This window comes from Solanum verrucosum, unplaced genomic scaffold (genome assembly GCF_900185275.1).
Source record: "Solanum verrucosum unplaced genomic scaffold, falcon-dt-bn FXZP01000261.1, whole genome shotgun sequence".
Taxonomy (NCBI): domain Eukaryota; kingdom Viridiplantae; phylum Streptophyta; class Magnoliopsida; order Solanales; family Solanaceae; genus Solanum; species Solanum verrucosum.
The window spans coordinates 16,432,012-16,447,755 of NW_026019969.1; the positions used below are offsets into that span (position 1 = coordinate 16,432,012).

The 15,744-nt window shown below is 37.1% G+C and overlaps 1 protein-coding gene across 2 annotated transcripts; it reads left to right on the forward strand.

Annotated features, from left to right (window-relative positions):
* Positions 1 to 241: 241 nt before the first annotated feature.
* Positions 242 to 14,620, forward strand: LOC125815711 (AT-rich interactive domain-containing protein 6-like). 2 transcript variants are annotated; one of them, XM_049495255.1, is made up of 12 exons: positions 242 to 1,219; positions 1,310 to 1,349; positions 2,871 to 2,923; positions 8,443 to 8,488; positions 10,561 to 10,653; positions 12,009 to 12,140; positions 12,241 to 12,292; positions 12,379 to 12,451; positions 12,827 to 12,893; positions 12,992 to 13,042; positions 13,708 to 13,800; positions 14,394 to 14,620. In XM_049495255.1, exons 1-12 carry the CDS (start codon positions 306 to 308, stop codon positions 14,496 to 14,498), a joined length of 1,719 nt encoding a protein of 572 aa, XP_049351212.1. In that variant the 5' UTR covers positions 242 to 305; the 3' UTR covers positions 14,499 to 14,620. The 2 variants fall into 2 exon arrangements, with proteins under 2 accessions (XP_049351212.1, XP_049351213.1); XM_049495256.1 differs by having other exon boundaries at positions 12,024 to 12,140.
* Positions 14,621 to 15,744: the final 1,124 nt, after the last annotated feature.

The window sequence follows — 15,744 nt, forward strand, 5'->3', positions numbered from 1 at the left end:
TCAAACCCTTTTGCCTATTATTTATGACGCGGACAAATTACCTAGTTTACGCCCCGTTGCCATCCCTTCTGGCGGAAACCAGAAACCTCTTAATCGTGTTTACCTTTTCACAAGTGAAACGGGAGTTGAGGTTATTTAAAAGCCAGGTTTAAGCAAAAAAAAAAAAAAACCTTATTTTTTCTTCCTATTGGTTCTGTTCTGGATTGGAAAAAGGGGTTGTGCAGAATTTGCTGGGTGTAATCAAGCGAGGGGAATTGACCACTGTAATCAAGCGAAGGGAATTGTTCAAGCATTTCGCGCCAGACATGGTTGATTGTAACATAAACGATAACAAAGAAACCCTGCCAGAAATGGGGGATGCCATTTCTGATAGGGACGGCACAAATGAAACTGAATCAAAAAAGGACATACTTGCAGTAAAAGAGAACTTGCTGACTCCTGGAAAGGAGCTGGCTAAAGACGTCCGTAGTTGCACTAAGAGTGAGTCCCCAGGCTCAAGCATACTTGATGCTAATAGTCTTCAGGTGCAGAATGAAGAAGACCGCTCAGCAGACGAAAAGGTTTTCTTCAAATCTCCCACCATTTCCTCCAAAGCTGAAGGTGATGTGAATGCTAGTGAATCTCAAGGCCCCGGTGGATGTAGGGATAGTTCTAGTCTTGATTCTACTGAACAACTGGACTCCATAGTCCTGAATGAGAGTCCTGTGAAAGTAAGACCTGATGATGAAGAACCTATAAAACGAAATGATGGGGTGACTGTGGGGGAGTTGTGTGGAGTCCATGGGGCAACTCAACTGGAATCATGTATGGTACATGTTACTGGAACAGAGGAACTAAAAATGGGAGTGAAGAGGTGTGGCTCATTCTTAAGCAATAAAGCAAGGGAGGAGAACCTGAAACGAGGAGCAATTCTGAAGCAGGCATTAATGGAAAATGAAACGAAGGAGGGATTGGATGATGTGCTGACAGAGACAGCGATGCTATCAGCCAATAAGACTAAGGATGAATTGCTAAAGCCCGAGTTGGATGTGGAACATGATATTGAATTGAAAACACCAGTCAAGACCTTTCTACTGGATACAAATCCTATGGGGGAAGATGAGTCTGGAACAGAAGAAGAGCAAGCTGCATTTATGAAAGAGCTAGAAACTTTCCACAAAGAAAGGTGCTTGGAGTTCAAGGCCCCACGGTTCTATGGAGAGCCATTAAATTGTCTCAAGTTAGTCATACATGTTTTTCTTGATTTCACTGGTTTACTTTGCTTGATTTTATTGAACTTGGCCCAACTATTTTTGTTCATGTTTGTTAGGTTGTGGAGAGCAGTGATCAGACTTGGTGGTTACGAGCAGGTCTGTATAGTGTTTAAATACGCTGATGTAGTGTTACCATTTTATCAACAAACTTGTGTAACTGTTAAGAGTCAAAGTGGTGCAAATTTGGGGTGAAAAGAAGTGCTTTGGATTGGAAAAGGTCTACTATGACTAATGGCTAAAGTTAGGTTAGGGTCTGGAAAACATTAACTGCACTACTCTTTCTTAGAAATAAGGAAACGGTTACGAGAAACCGGAGAAAGAAGAAAAGCAAAAGAATAAGTTCTAGTGGTCTCTTGTCCCCAGGCCTTCGGTCTAGTGGTAAGAGTGCCCCTTTTGATGTGTGCGTTAGGTGCACATTAGGGGTTCTAACCCTGCTACCAACAAAAGCTTGGTATTTTAATGGAGAAGGGTAGAGCTGGCTTATTATTGAGCAATGAGGGAGAAGCTGTCTACATTAATCCAAGTCACTTGCATTGTATAAAAGTTAGCAATGATATTCATTCTTGCTTCTCTACATTTTATTTGGAGACTTGAACCAGTTATTATTTGGATTATCTTAAGAATCTTCTATTGCTCCTTTTATGAACAAAATCTTTTGTTGCTTCATCATCAATTAGTTCCCTTTCCACCTTTACTTCCTGTGGTGATAAATAGACAGAGTTGTATTGATCTTGTTGATGGACAGATGTGTTGACATTAGCTATGAGAAATGTGAAACTTGTTATTATGGGAGAAGGGCCAAAGTTCCCCTTCAACTATGGGAAATAGAGCAAAGTTGCCCTTATTTAAACTTTGGTCCTAGTGATAAAATAAGGGCAGTTTTGCTCTATTTACCATGGTTGAAGGGCATTTTGACCGTTTCCTATAAATTAGGAGATTCTATGGAAACCTTGACTCCTATAGTAACAGTTTGGCAGATATTAAAGAAACATCAAGACTTTAACTTGGTTTGTTTGTAGTCATTTTATATTGGTATTTTGGTTGTAGCAAGAATAGTGAGATGCTACGGAGCACAGCTCACTAGTTGTGATGCGGTGTAATTAGTTGGAGTATGCTTTAACATTTCATGGTTTTCTTTTACTAAATCATGTATGATTGAGTGTGGTTTCCTTTACCTCTGTGCTGTAAGGATTTAAGCCCCTTTCAGGATATGCACTTGACTTTTGTTAAGTGGACTAGTGGGGACCACAGGAAACTCCTGTTTTTTGATGTATTAATACTTTCTACATGGCTTTTAATACTACTTTCTTTTCTTATAAAAGAGCCTTACTTTCTTGCTCATGTCTACCATATAAGTTTTACTTACTTTCTTGCTCATGTCTACCATATAAGTTTTACTTACTATAATCCTAGAAACGTCTTAGAGTTAGAAGGAGAGACTACAAGGACTTTATCTTTGTTCTGCATAAAACTTACTATCTTTAGAGCGGTTATAGTTAGGTTGTCTATTTGTCTATCTATTCTGTTTCTTTCACAGCTTAACAAAAAATTCATTGTTAGCTTTGTAATGGAGTGTACAATCCTATACTCATTGGTTATTTCCTATTGGTCTTATAGGTAACATCATGCAAGCTATGGCGACAAGTAGGAGAATCGTTCAAACCCCCCAAGTAAGGACAAACTCATATTTGTGGTTTGCCTCAAACTTCATTTGTTGTAGATTTATTTTGCTAAGCAACATTGTTTGTGAGTGTCACTTATTGTAATTAAAAGAGAAAAAAAAAGAGGGTTTTTTGGTGTGAATACAAAGTTACCCTTGCCTAAAAAAAAAGAGGTTTTGGGAGTACAATTACTTGATTATTCCCTAAAACATGCTGGCATTTAAATAGTGCTTACAAGTAATGTGAAAAAAGCATTATGTAATTCCTATTCCTAATTACACAATTACAAGGAGTCTAAACCTTTTTGTATATTCACGGTACAAATGCTTGCCATATCTTTGGATTATTAACATTTTTAACACACTATTTCTCTAAAAAATATATTTGACACTCTCACTTGAGTTAGAGTGCATAGGGTATATAAATCATACATTTTCATATTAAAAAATTATGAGGTTTGAATTTTTGCCATATTTTCATCTTGCCGTGTATTCGAACTTTTGACATTTTCCGCAAGGTGGAGAATACGTGTTGTATGCTCCTAACCTGCCCAAATATAACCAATTTTGGAGCAATGGAGTGATTTTGTAAGCATATTCGGTAATTGATCGTTGTAGTTGACAAAACCTATATCAATACCCTTTTTTTTTTAATCTGGTAACTGTGAATATATTTCATTCTAAGCAAAACAGTACGGAGGTTGTACTAAAACTATATTTACAAAATTTACTTCAAATCCTACTATATTTTTCCTAAATTGAGTCTAGAGCATCAATATAGAGATGGTATTATTTGAGTATAACTGATTACACCAAAAACATTGTCTCAAACGACAAGATAGCTTGATCTTCTGCATACTGTTCTCTTTACTTTCAAAACATCTAGAGTTCCTCTCCTTCCAAATTGTCCAACAAATGCTAGCAGGGACAATTCTCCATCTATCTCTATTTTTTGCCTGCATACCTTCTTCCTCCCAGCTCTGGATTGCTCCAGTAGTCTTGCCAAGCATTGTCCAAGATATGCCTTTGAGATTTAGGAACATCCTCCACAACTGTCCTGAGTTTGCAGTGAAGAAATAGATGGTTAACTTCTCAGCAGTCTCATAACAAAGGAAACATCTAGGACATAATTGTATCCTTCTCCTCATCAATTATCTTGAGTTAGTACTGCTTCCTTAGCTATCAACCAGACAAAATAGGCCACTTTGCATGGCATTGTGGTTTTCTTGATACTTCTCCATGGTCAGTTGTTTACACTCTTAAGTGGAGTGATTCGTCCTGTTGTAAGCATTATTCACCTTGAAAAGGCCCTTCTTGCTACCTTTCCACCGTAAAGTATCTTGTCCTACCTCCAAACCATTGAACTGATCTATGATGCTAAAAAAGTCTGCCACTCTTTGGATCTCACAATTATTTAATTGTCTTCCGAAGATAAAACTCCATCCTTGAGGTGTCCAATGCTCTGCAATAGTCTTCTGCTGGTGAATACATGTTACCAGCTTCCAAAAAAACTGACAATGTGAAGGCAACACAATTTTAACGTGCCCTTATTTTTTAGTTCTTCCACCTATTTGGTTTTTTCTTTGTTGAAATTATTGGCTAATAAAAAGAAAGACAGTGTTAAGTGTCAAATTTACAATTATATATAGTACAATTGTACTATGTTATGTAAAGGACGCTCAACTCTATAACCTAAGACACACAACCTTCGGTTTTAATCTGTTTCTTAGTCGAAAATATATATGATAAAGTGTGAGATCATCTCAGCGAGTGAAGTGTACAATATTCAACAATTGCAGGAGGTTCTTATTTGTAAATTCGGTTCCTTCTACCAGTGTGACTCTCAATAATAGTTCTCTATGGATTTCAGTCACTGTGGGTTATTAAAAATTAAGTTGATGGCTGAAGAGATCGAGTAGTCCACGGAAAAGGTCAGAGACACTGTAGGAATTTTCTGTGGGACTCGAGCCGGGGCGACGGGAATATCATTTGCTCAAGCATGAGGTAATCACATCTCCTATGCAGGTGACAATGACAAACAAAGAATCAGAAACCTAGAGGTGTTACTAAAAGCTTTATGGGAGAAAAGGATGTGCTTGGGACAAAGATGAACTGATGAAGTGTTGTAGGCATGAGTCCTTATTGAAAAATATGGAGTTCAATTTGGAATTGGCGAGCTGGTGACATCACTTCATGTATGGTGTAGCTCTGGGAGGAGTATTCTGAAAGAGTAGGAGTGACTTCTGTTGAAACATCAAGTGTAAAGTTGGTTGTGGAGATTGGAGAGTGGAAAAGGATTTGAATCACCTACCAGACTATGATGTATAGTGAAACATGTTAGGAATTGCTTGGATGATGTCAAACTATTGAAGAGATGTTACTATGATGGAAATTAAGAAGGAGATGAAGAGGGAGGAAATGAAAAACAATGAGGGAAGTAGTTTGCCTGACACTCATATAGACAACATAGGAGGGACTAGGGAGGAATAAGAGAGCGGATGAAACAATATGAATTTCTCTACTTACATAAAAAAGAGTAGGAAATTTAATGGTTTTCTAGTGCATTTGGAACAACTTGTCATATGGCTAACCGACTGTGGAGAGTGGTTCTTAATTGGTTTGGGGTGCGGTGGGTGATGCCAAGAACAGTCAAGGAAGGAGTGAAGGAGGCATTGCATAGCTGGGGTTACTGTAGGGAGAAAAGGAGTCGTAGAGCTTGGAAGGTTGCCCCGCTAGTACTCTTGTGGGTTATTTGGAGCAAGAAAAATGGGAGAGCGTTTGAAGGGGTTGAACAAGACATTGTAAAGTTGCAAAATAGTATTTTGTTTCTAGTTTGTTCTGGTGTTCCCATGATAACTTTTTTTTTTAGATAAGGGTAACTTTGTATTCACAAAAAATTCATCATCCAAGGGATGATGAATTGGAAACTTACATCCCACAGGGTGGTGAGCACACCCTCAAAAAGCCATACAAAATTGCAAGTTTCCTTTAAAATCGACCATCTCTATGCTTTCCCCTACCAACTCTTGCTTACACCTAAAAAATAAAAGACTTAAGCATTTCATTTCTATCTTCTGAAAACTATCATTTTGTCCTTCAAAACACCTAGCATTCCTTTCTTTCCATAGAGTCCACCATATACAGGCTGGAATAATCTTCCACCAATCTTCACTTTTCCCTCTATTGCCAATTCTTGTCCAGCTATTAAGGAGCTCCATAGTTGTCTTTGGCATCACCCAGCTAACCCCTAGTATACACAAAAACATATTCCACAATTTTGAAACTGCTTTACAGTGAATGAACAAATGATTATTTACTTCTGCTTTCTGCTCACACATAAAGCATCTTGAGCAAAATTGCATCCCCCTTTTTTGTAATGCCTCGTGTAAGGCAAGCTTTTCTTATGACCAACCAGACAAAACATGCTACTTTTAATGGGCTTCTTGTCTTCCACACTAGCTTCCAAGGCCATTTTTTAGTCACTGACTGATTGACATTTATCCTCCAGTAGCAGGATTTGACTGTGAACATTCCTTTGCTATGTAACTTCCAAATCGGGTTATCCTTTCTTTGAGATATGGCTGGAGGGGTGTTTAGCACCTCTAGTAGCCTGGCCACATCCTCAATTTCCCAGTCATTCAAAGCCCTCCTGAACAGTAAGTTCCACCCTTGTTGGCTCCATACTTGTAAGCTCAAGGTGTAGAGGTTTGGGAATAAGTTCCTCAGGCTATCATCCCCTTTCCAGATTTCATTCCAGAAATCTGTTTTCAGACCATTGCCCACACTAATATAAATATTGTTATTGAGCTGTGGCCACAACTTTCTGATGGTCTTCCACACACAACATCTAAACGACCCCATCACTTCCTCAGTAGTCCATTGGCTAAACAAGCCATATTTTCCTGCTATGAATCTTCTCCATAGGGCTTCATCTTCAGTACAAAATCTCCATAGCCATTTTTGTAGTAAGCAATTATTCTGGATGCTAAGATTTCTCATGCCAAGGCCACCTTGTTTTTTGCTCAAAGTGAGTGTCTCCCATTTCACCAGGTTGTAGCCTTTCTTTTCTTTGTTCCCTTGCCAAATGAAGGATCTTCTCATTCTGTTGATTTTCTTCACAATGCTCTTGGTATTGGAAATAGACTCATCATGTAGGTAGGTAACCCATCTAAAACTGACTTGATGAGAGCCAACCTACCCCCTAGTGATAGGTATTGACTTTTCCATCTTGAGAGTCTTTTCTCACATCTCTCCAGCACCTCGTTCCATACTTCCAACCCTTGTTTTTGGCCCCCAAAGGCAAAACCAGGTACTTCGTGGGCAGAGAGGCTATCTAACATCCCAAATTCTCAGCTAGACTTTATAGATTGTCTACCTGATTAATTGGGAAGAGGAAACTTTTCGACCAGTTAACATGAAGCCCTGAAATGCCCTCAAATATTGTAAGGATTGCTCTCAAGTGATTGATTTGTGCCACTTCTGCTTAACAAAAACCAGGGCATCATCTGCATAGAAAAGATGTGTGATTTCCAGATCATCACCTCTCCCTATTTGAGCACTGAACCCTTTTATCCAGCCATTTACCTTTGCTGTTCTGAACATGTGGTTCAGACCCTCCATAGTTAGTAGGAAAAAAAAAGGTGACATAGGATCTCCTTGTCTAAGACCTCTATGCGATTGAAAAAATCCTTCAGGCTTGCCATTTATAATGAGTGAGAATCTTACATTTGAGATGCAATACTGTATCCAACCAATCCATTTCTCTCCAAAACCCATGTCTTTCAGAATTTTTAGCAAGAAATTCCGATTAACATGATCATAAGCCTTTTCAATATCTAGCTTGCATAGGATGCCTGGTTTCTTCTGTTTTGACCTGGTTTGTATAGAAGATTGGGTCTCCTTTTTTGAGAATCATGTGTTGATGTAGGTTCTCTCTTTTAGTGTCTTGTAGTATATGGCTTGTATATGGGTTTGTTTCCCCCAATTGTTAATAAAATTATTTACCTTCTCAGAAGAAAAACACTACTCATCAGTCTCTCTATAGAAAATCTCGTTTTTTGATGAATCTTTTACATTTGATACCCTTTTTTGATCAAGTAAATGAATTTTGGTATAAATCTTATAGGCAGAATTTTTCCATTAAATCAAATAAAATATTTACTTAAAACATTGTATTTGAGCCCAATGAGCTCTTATAATGTTCCTAGCTTGTTATAAGCTGGGCTAGTATAACCAAATAAAATAAATGAGTTGTTCAGCTTACTCTATTGAATTTTATTTCTAAGGGTGAGCTTATAACATTATGATTTATGTTTGGTGCATTAGTACTTAATGTAACTTATTTTGAATTACAACTTCAAAATAAGTTGGTGATGAAATGATTCATGTTCACTCCGTTAGCATTTGTTTCTTTCTGATTCTAGTTTCCTATCTAGTTCTCTCCTGCATGATATTAGAAGTTTCTTTAGTAGTTGGTGTTTCTTATAAATGGAATAGACTTGATCATTTATTGTGTTCAAACTTGTGCAGGACTTGTACTACTGTCTCTTGGACATTCCGATGTTTTTACGAGAAGGTCAACCTAAAATTGTTTCCTTAGAAATTTTATTTCTCTTGAAATTTAATTGCTGGATTTCTTTTTGTTTTTTATAGTGTGTTTGTTGCTTTGCAGTGTTTGAGATTTGTACAAGCTCAATCCTTTGTTTAAACATGACATAAAGGGAGTTAGGCTAATATTTAGTTGTACTATGATTCTAGTATCCATGGAATCTAATTCTAATGGTAATGGATTATTACTATGGAAGGCTTAGTTGTCTTTCTCATGAAGGTTCAAAGGGAAGAACCACATGTACAGTCCTTAAATTCTGATTGAGATATTTGTAGTCTTTGGGCTTAGCATTGCAGATCTCCAGTATTCAGGTGTGTTCAATTGTTATTTTGGGGGTTGTTGAGCACATCTATAGGTATGTTAGGATGGAAACAAGGTGAATTTTCGGTCTTAAAAGAACAAGTTGACTTGGGATACTCGATAATATCCTTAACCCAAGAACGGGGGAGAAGGAGAGTAAGAAGATGAAGACTCGTACTTTTTGTTTGTGGTTTAATCTATGTTGCACCTTCATCACTTCTCTCTCCATATTTTTGAAAGGCAAGTATTATTTAAAGCAGCATAAAGAAGTCACTGGAAATCTACTTTACAATGGTCCTCTTTTTTTTGATGAAGTGGATTCATTAAAATGGCATCAAGAAGGTGCAAAATATTACAAGGATAATTCTTTTAGGGTCACAAAAAAGGGGCTTGCAACTTCTTTCTAAACTAAAGAACTAACAAAAATCCAGGAAGTGCTCTCGATTATTTACGGCGGTCAACTTACACCAACTAAATAGGCATCCACCCTTCAAAAGGTTGCTAGACGTTGAAATTCCATCAAAATATCTTTTGTTCTTTTCTATCCATAAACACCAATAAATACAGCTGGGAATCATCTTCCAGATATTCTTGATGGCTTTGTCAGCTTTCCGTAAGCTCCGTCAAAATATCTTTTGTTCTTTGTTTCCTGTCAAATACTCTTTTTTGAGAAAGGTAACAATGCTATATATCATTAGCACAGAGTGTTAAAAGCCATATTTACAGTTCCTAAAAAGAGCAAAAAAATGCTCTCTAGTTCATCTAGGACCCTATGATGTATAACAGTGATTCAACTACCATGAGGTTATGGTGGGATATGTTTAGGTGGTTTGGAATTTCTTGGGCACTGCCAAAAACTATGAAATATCTGATGTCTGTTGGAGGAGCGGGAGGAGGAGGAGAAGACATAGGGCATGGAATGTGGTTCCTCTCGCAATAATGTGGGTTGTTTGGAGAGAGAAATAAGTGAGCTTTTGAGGGGGTGGTGTTGAGTTTTTCTCATTTGATGAGTAGTCTCCGGTCGCTCATTTTCTTTTGGTGCACCAATAAAGTTCCTTGTTGTATAGATGGTTGGGGTGGAGTTTGTAGAGAACTGTCTTTTGGAAAATTCCTCACCTCTTGGTTTACCTTGTATACAGCCAGTTTTTTGGCCTCGTTGATGAATTAAATATGTTTACCTGATAAAAGAAAAATCAATGATTCAACTTCTTCTAGCAATTCCTTTTTACACCAAATATGAAATAAAAACAGACAATTCATCTCAATCTTCTGGGTATTACTGCCTATCTTCTAAGAATCTTGAGTTTCTATCCCTCCATGTCGTCCACCAAACACAAGCTGGGACAGCCCTCCACCATTTCTTCTGTTTGTCCGTTGTCCCAACAATCTAGAAACTCTCCTGTTGATTTAGGCATGGTCCTTTTCAAACCTTTTATGTTGAAAAAATAATTTCTGGAGTCAAATACTACTTTTCACTTTTTCAGCAAAATCTGGAGCATTCTTTCTTCCACCTGCGCCTCTATCTCTATTATGTCCAATGGTTTGTGATGGATACATGAGGATCCTGATAAAAAAAGATGCCATATTTAATCATGTTTCTCAACTGTAATAGTCCCGTTAATTGGTCCCATTGTATCGGTATTGAAGAAGTGTTTCAAGAGTTGGTCAAAACTTCTTTGTAGCTATATATTTTATTTTACCTTACTGCATTTAGGCTGATGAGCTGTCACCTTTTGCAGGCCCTACTGGAATATGAAAAGCACAAAATGCGTAATGGTGAGCTTCCTTTCACTGATGCTGCTTTTGCAGAGCCTACTAGTGCTGGAATCCAGGTATTTCCTGTGTACCATCTTTGGAAGATGTTATTAAGCCATGAGTACATTTTTCTTTTCTTTTTACTTGGAGTTTTGTGTGTGTGGGTGTGGGTGGGGGTTTCTTTAGTGAAAGAAAAACATTTGAATAATACCAGTGTTTCAAGGTCGCACTTAAGCCCTGAAGCAAGGCTCAAAATGTGTTAACCGCTTCGGTTGCTTAATGTGCGCTCCAGTGTCGTTATCAGGTTCTAAGGCATATTTTTCCTTGCCAATATGCCTTTCTAAAGAGGTAACACTAAACAATTGATATTTCGCTTTGTCGTAAAAAAATTCCAATTTAGCCTGAAAAGAAAAAAGGTGGGGTAGAAAATAAGTTTCTATTGAATTGAATAAGATCCTTTTGATTTGTTCATATATTTGTTATTCAAGCTTGTAATTATTAGTCTTGGACTAAACATATATCTTTGAATTTTTCTTCCCCCTTTGCGCTTTTTTCATTAAAGCCCACATTTTATAATAACTCAATGGAATCTAGAGGTTTGATTAGGGATGGCAATGGGGCGGTGCGGTGCGGGGCGGGTTGAGCTTAACCCGCAAAATTTTTAGTCCGCTCCGTCCCACATAACATTTTTTTTCATTTTCAACCCGCCCTACCCCGCCCCGCATAGACCCGCTCCGCTTGAACCCACCCCGCACAATTTTTTTGATATTTTCTTTTTCTAGTTAAGTTTGATACTAAAAATAAAATTCATATAAATAAATTCATTTTTTCATTAAGTTGTATTAAATTAATAGGATAGTGACTTAAAATTTTATTTTTTAGAGGTCAATCGAGAAACATGTAAGAAATTTAATTATTTTTTATTGAACCATTTTCATTACGATCTTGAATATTTTAGTAGCTTTAAAGGAATTATCTTAATAAATAATGCTCTATAACATGTAAAAAATTAAAATTAAGTTTAAACCCACATAAAATCACATAAACCCGCAACCCGCCCCGCATAGGCTTAAACCCGACCCACCCCGCCCCATTGCCATACCTAGGTTTGATACTTTTACCATCCTCTCTAAAACTCAATAGGACCTATAGGTTTGATACTTTCTAGAAGCAAGAAAGCTTAGAACTTGGTCATAAGATGTAGGTGCATTAGTCGTAGTTGCTGGATCACTGCCATAATGGAGCTAAGGCCTTCCTTGAACAGGAAACTAATTGTAGTGGAACTTCTAAGTTGTCATAATTCCTACTCCTATATTTGGATTAATTACTACTCTAAAGTGGAATGCGATAAAAAAGAAATAGCATTTAGAAGCACAACAATATAAACTATGGGACATGATCTCTTCATGCATCATGTACTATTAGAATTTAGAACTTGTTCTTGCAGGGAAATCAAGCCTCTGGATCAGGTAGAGCAAGAAGAGATGCTGCAGCTCGAGCTATGCAGGGTTGGCATTCTCAACGTCTTCTTGGTAATGGTGAGGTTGGAGATCCTATCATTAAGGTTTGTGACGATGGTTACTAGTTTATTCCCCTAGATAATAGCAAACGGTTCATCTCCAAATGGTGTTTTAATCTCTTGCTTTTTCCTTTCCTTTTGGCAGGAGAAGAACTCAGTGTCTTTGCCAAAGCGTGAAAAGCAACTTAAAAGCATTGGTATCATTTGTTACCTAATCCTTTTACAGAAACAATCTTAGCTGGGGTCTTTGGTTTCTTCCACTGACCTCTCTTTCTCAATTAAGGTTTGAAGCGGAAAAAGCCATCTCCAATGGAGCATGCTGTCAAAGTTACTGGTGTGAAAGTATCAAAACCGCAGTTAAGATTCTGTTTTTTTTTTCTAGATTCTTAATGGACTAGTTGCTTACACGTGAAATCCAGGTCATTTTCGTAAAGGAAATGCAGATTACTAGTTTGCATGCTCATTTTAATAATCTTGTGAACACTTCTTGGTTCTTTCTGTGAAAGACGCGGAATAATCACATTAAGGTGTGGAATTATCCTCGTTTTCTTGATTTGTTGATATTTTGCTGAGTACAGATTTGTTTCTAATTGGCATGCACTTTATGCTTCTGTCCTGGAATTTATTTTGATTTCCATGTAAATAATTTCATCCTGCTGCTGCTGCTTGTTATGAAAGCATCTCTATGTTCTGGAAGACTAATAAACCCCTTTACATCCCCGAATTTGCAGTTTGGAGACAATGGTGGTGGATATTGGGCCTCCTGCTGACTGGGTGAAGATCAATGTGCAGAAAACTGTACGTTCTCTTTCTCCACTGGCATGACTCGATTTTAAATGCAATGTGTTAAATTTTCTCCACGGGGATCAACTTGCAATGTTAAATTATCTGTGCAGAAGGATTGCTATGAAGTCTATGCTTTAGTTCCTGGCCTTTTGCGTGAAGAGGTAAATCCTGACATTGTTGTTTCTCCTGTGCTTGGGAGGCTGTACATGATAACTGTTGGATATAATTTTAACATAATATATCTAAGGTTAGGCCATAAACTTTGATTATTTTAATCTACACATACCATATATGAATGAATTGTATCTTACTTTCAGTGGTGCCCAATTAGGATTGTTATGCATCCTGTGTTCTTTGTGTCAACACTGAACTGGACTATCTCCAAAATATTTTTGTGCTGGTCAGTTGATTGATTGACTAATCTACTATTTGTAATGGTTATTCTTATCATTGCCGATGCAAAAGTAGACAGTTGCAATTCTACCATCTGCAGTAGCAGGAAAAAATATTTTTTCTGGTTGTGTTCCTGATTATCAGCACCTGTCATTCACAGCATAATACCAAATAGTCTTTTCTTTCCTTCCAAAATATTTTTGTGCTGGTCAGTTGATTGATTGACTAATCTACTATTTTGTAATGGTTATTCTTATCATTGCCGATGCAAAAGTAGACAGTTGCAATTCTACCATCTGCAGTAGCAGGAAAAATATTTTTTCTGGTTGTGTTCTGATTATCTGCAGCTGTCATTCACAGCATAATACCAAATAGTCTTTTATTTCCTTGTTATGAGTTATAACACCTCTGGGTGTATTTAAAATTTTGTCAGGTTCGTGTGCAGTCTGATCCTGCTGGACGCTTGGTTATTTCTGGCCAACCTGAACAGCTGGACAATCCTTGGGGTGTTGCTCCATTCAAGAAGGTTTATTCTCAACACTTTTGAACCATTGTTGTTATCTGATGAACCATAAGAAACAATATCATCTGTGAATTACATAATAAATTTACCACTGCTATTTAGTGTTGCTTTCTGATGATAACGTGCGTGCACTTCTAGTTAAAATATTCCTTATGTTGAGGGAAGAAAGAAACTTTGATTACACGATCAAACAAACTTTTAATGCCATTCTTCTCACCTATTTATCCAATAAAGAAAGTGAAACAAAAGAAACTGCTTGAATATGTTGGTACCAAAGTTTCTTTATTTATGATGCCAACTTGTTATCAAAAATTATAATTCTCATCTCATTCAGTGAATTGAAGAGAATAGGACAGAAAAACTAGAAATTTGAGAATGCGTGAGAACTGCGTCCCAGCCCTTGTGTAATTAGTATTATACTGTATAATATATCCTTGTCTACAATAATTGCTATTCCCATTGACTTTGGATCTCCTAATTGCAGTGATAATGGGACCTATTCTGAATCCACTTTGGAAAAGTTATGTTTGTCTTTAACATTTATTGGTTTCGAATTGCTATTCCAATGTATTAAAACTAGGACTTTGTTTTTCCAGGTAGTCAGCTTACCTTCAAGAATTGATCCTCACCAGACCTCTGCTGTGGTTACCCTGCATGGGCAGCTCTTTGTGCGTGTACCATTTGAACAGTCAAATATGTAGGCTGAGGTGAGCGGGCCTCTTACATTATCATATGGCACCCTGGGGTGAGTTGTTTTGGGACATGAAGGTGTTGAATTCACCTGTGATATTGAATTTGGCTTGATAGTGCAAGTGCTTTTTTACAGTGTTGGGTAAATGGTAGGTTTCATAGTGTGCTCAAGACAGTGATGTTCTGTCTCTTGTGCTGTTTCAGTCCCCACAATCAGTTAATTTTTGTACAAAATCTTGCCACATCGCCAGCACCTCGAGTATGAGAGCTCTTTCTGAACCTCAAACCATCTGCCCTCATTTGTTAAATGATAGGTGCCGTTCCAACTCCTACATTGCACAGTTCTTAAAATTCAAAATGCTATCGGCTATTTGTTGTTCAGAGAATTAATTATCGAGAAAATCTCAATGTCATTGCAATGGTGATGCAACAGCATAGGTGTTCCTTTCAAGCTTTGAACAGAGATCCGTCTATGAACCCAATATTGTTTTATTTGTTAGAAAGTGCATTAGTAACAGCCTAGCGGCTAACAAAATTTCCCCAACTTCCAACTCCTGATCCATCAAACAATGTAGAAACAAGTATCATCAGCGGTATAGCTAATGAATGAACAAACAAAGGATTCAAGTTGAATCATTCAGCTTTGGCAACATGTGAAAGTGTGATGATCCAGTCAAGAACACGAAAGAATCTGAAGAGGAGAATATACAAACGGCTTTTCTTCTCTAATTTTAACCTTTTTTTTAAAAAAAAAAATCATTTACAGAGGAGGGATTGCAAGATGTGAATCATCATTGACTAATAAGCTTAAAATTCAAATAGTCAATCAATTTTAATCAACAACTTGTTTGGATGGTTACTTATATGGTTCGTTTAAATATAATATATATTTTTAATTATATCAAATCATGCAAAATGATGAAGGTCATTAAAAATATTGATTGAACTTTTTGTCTTTCAACTCTACAATAGATAAAATAAATACAAAACACGATCTTCTCTCCTCCCTCTCTCAATCTCGTTTGCCTCTCTCTTTCCTCTCTTGATCTTGCTTGCATCTCTCCTTCTTATATGTATTCATTTTTTATACAAATTAGTTTTTATTTGTTTTTTTCCTTCAAAAATTCGTGAAAAATACAAGAATACCAATGCGTAGCAAACCAAAAGTGTAGCTGCAAATTGTAATTAATGAAACTGTGGCTATGGAGTCGTTCTATTTAAGGCCTAATATTTGTTGTTTTTGAAAGTTTTCCATTT

Bases quoted from the DNA above. Each gene is read 5' to 3' on its own strand.
- LOC125815711 (XM_049495255.1), top strand. From the start codon at position 306: ATGGTTGATTGTAACATAAACGATAACAAAGAAACCCTGCCAGAAATG. The intron at 2,924-8,442 runs GTAAGGACAAAC...AAACTTGTGCAG, and splicing joins GAATCGTTCAAACCCCCCAA to GACTTGTACTACTGTCTCTT. The intron at 12,894-12,991 runs GTACGTTCTCTT...TTATCTGTGCAG, and splicing joins AGATCAATGTGCAGAAAACT to AAGGATTGCTATGAAGTCTA.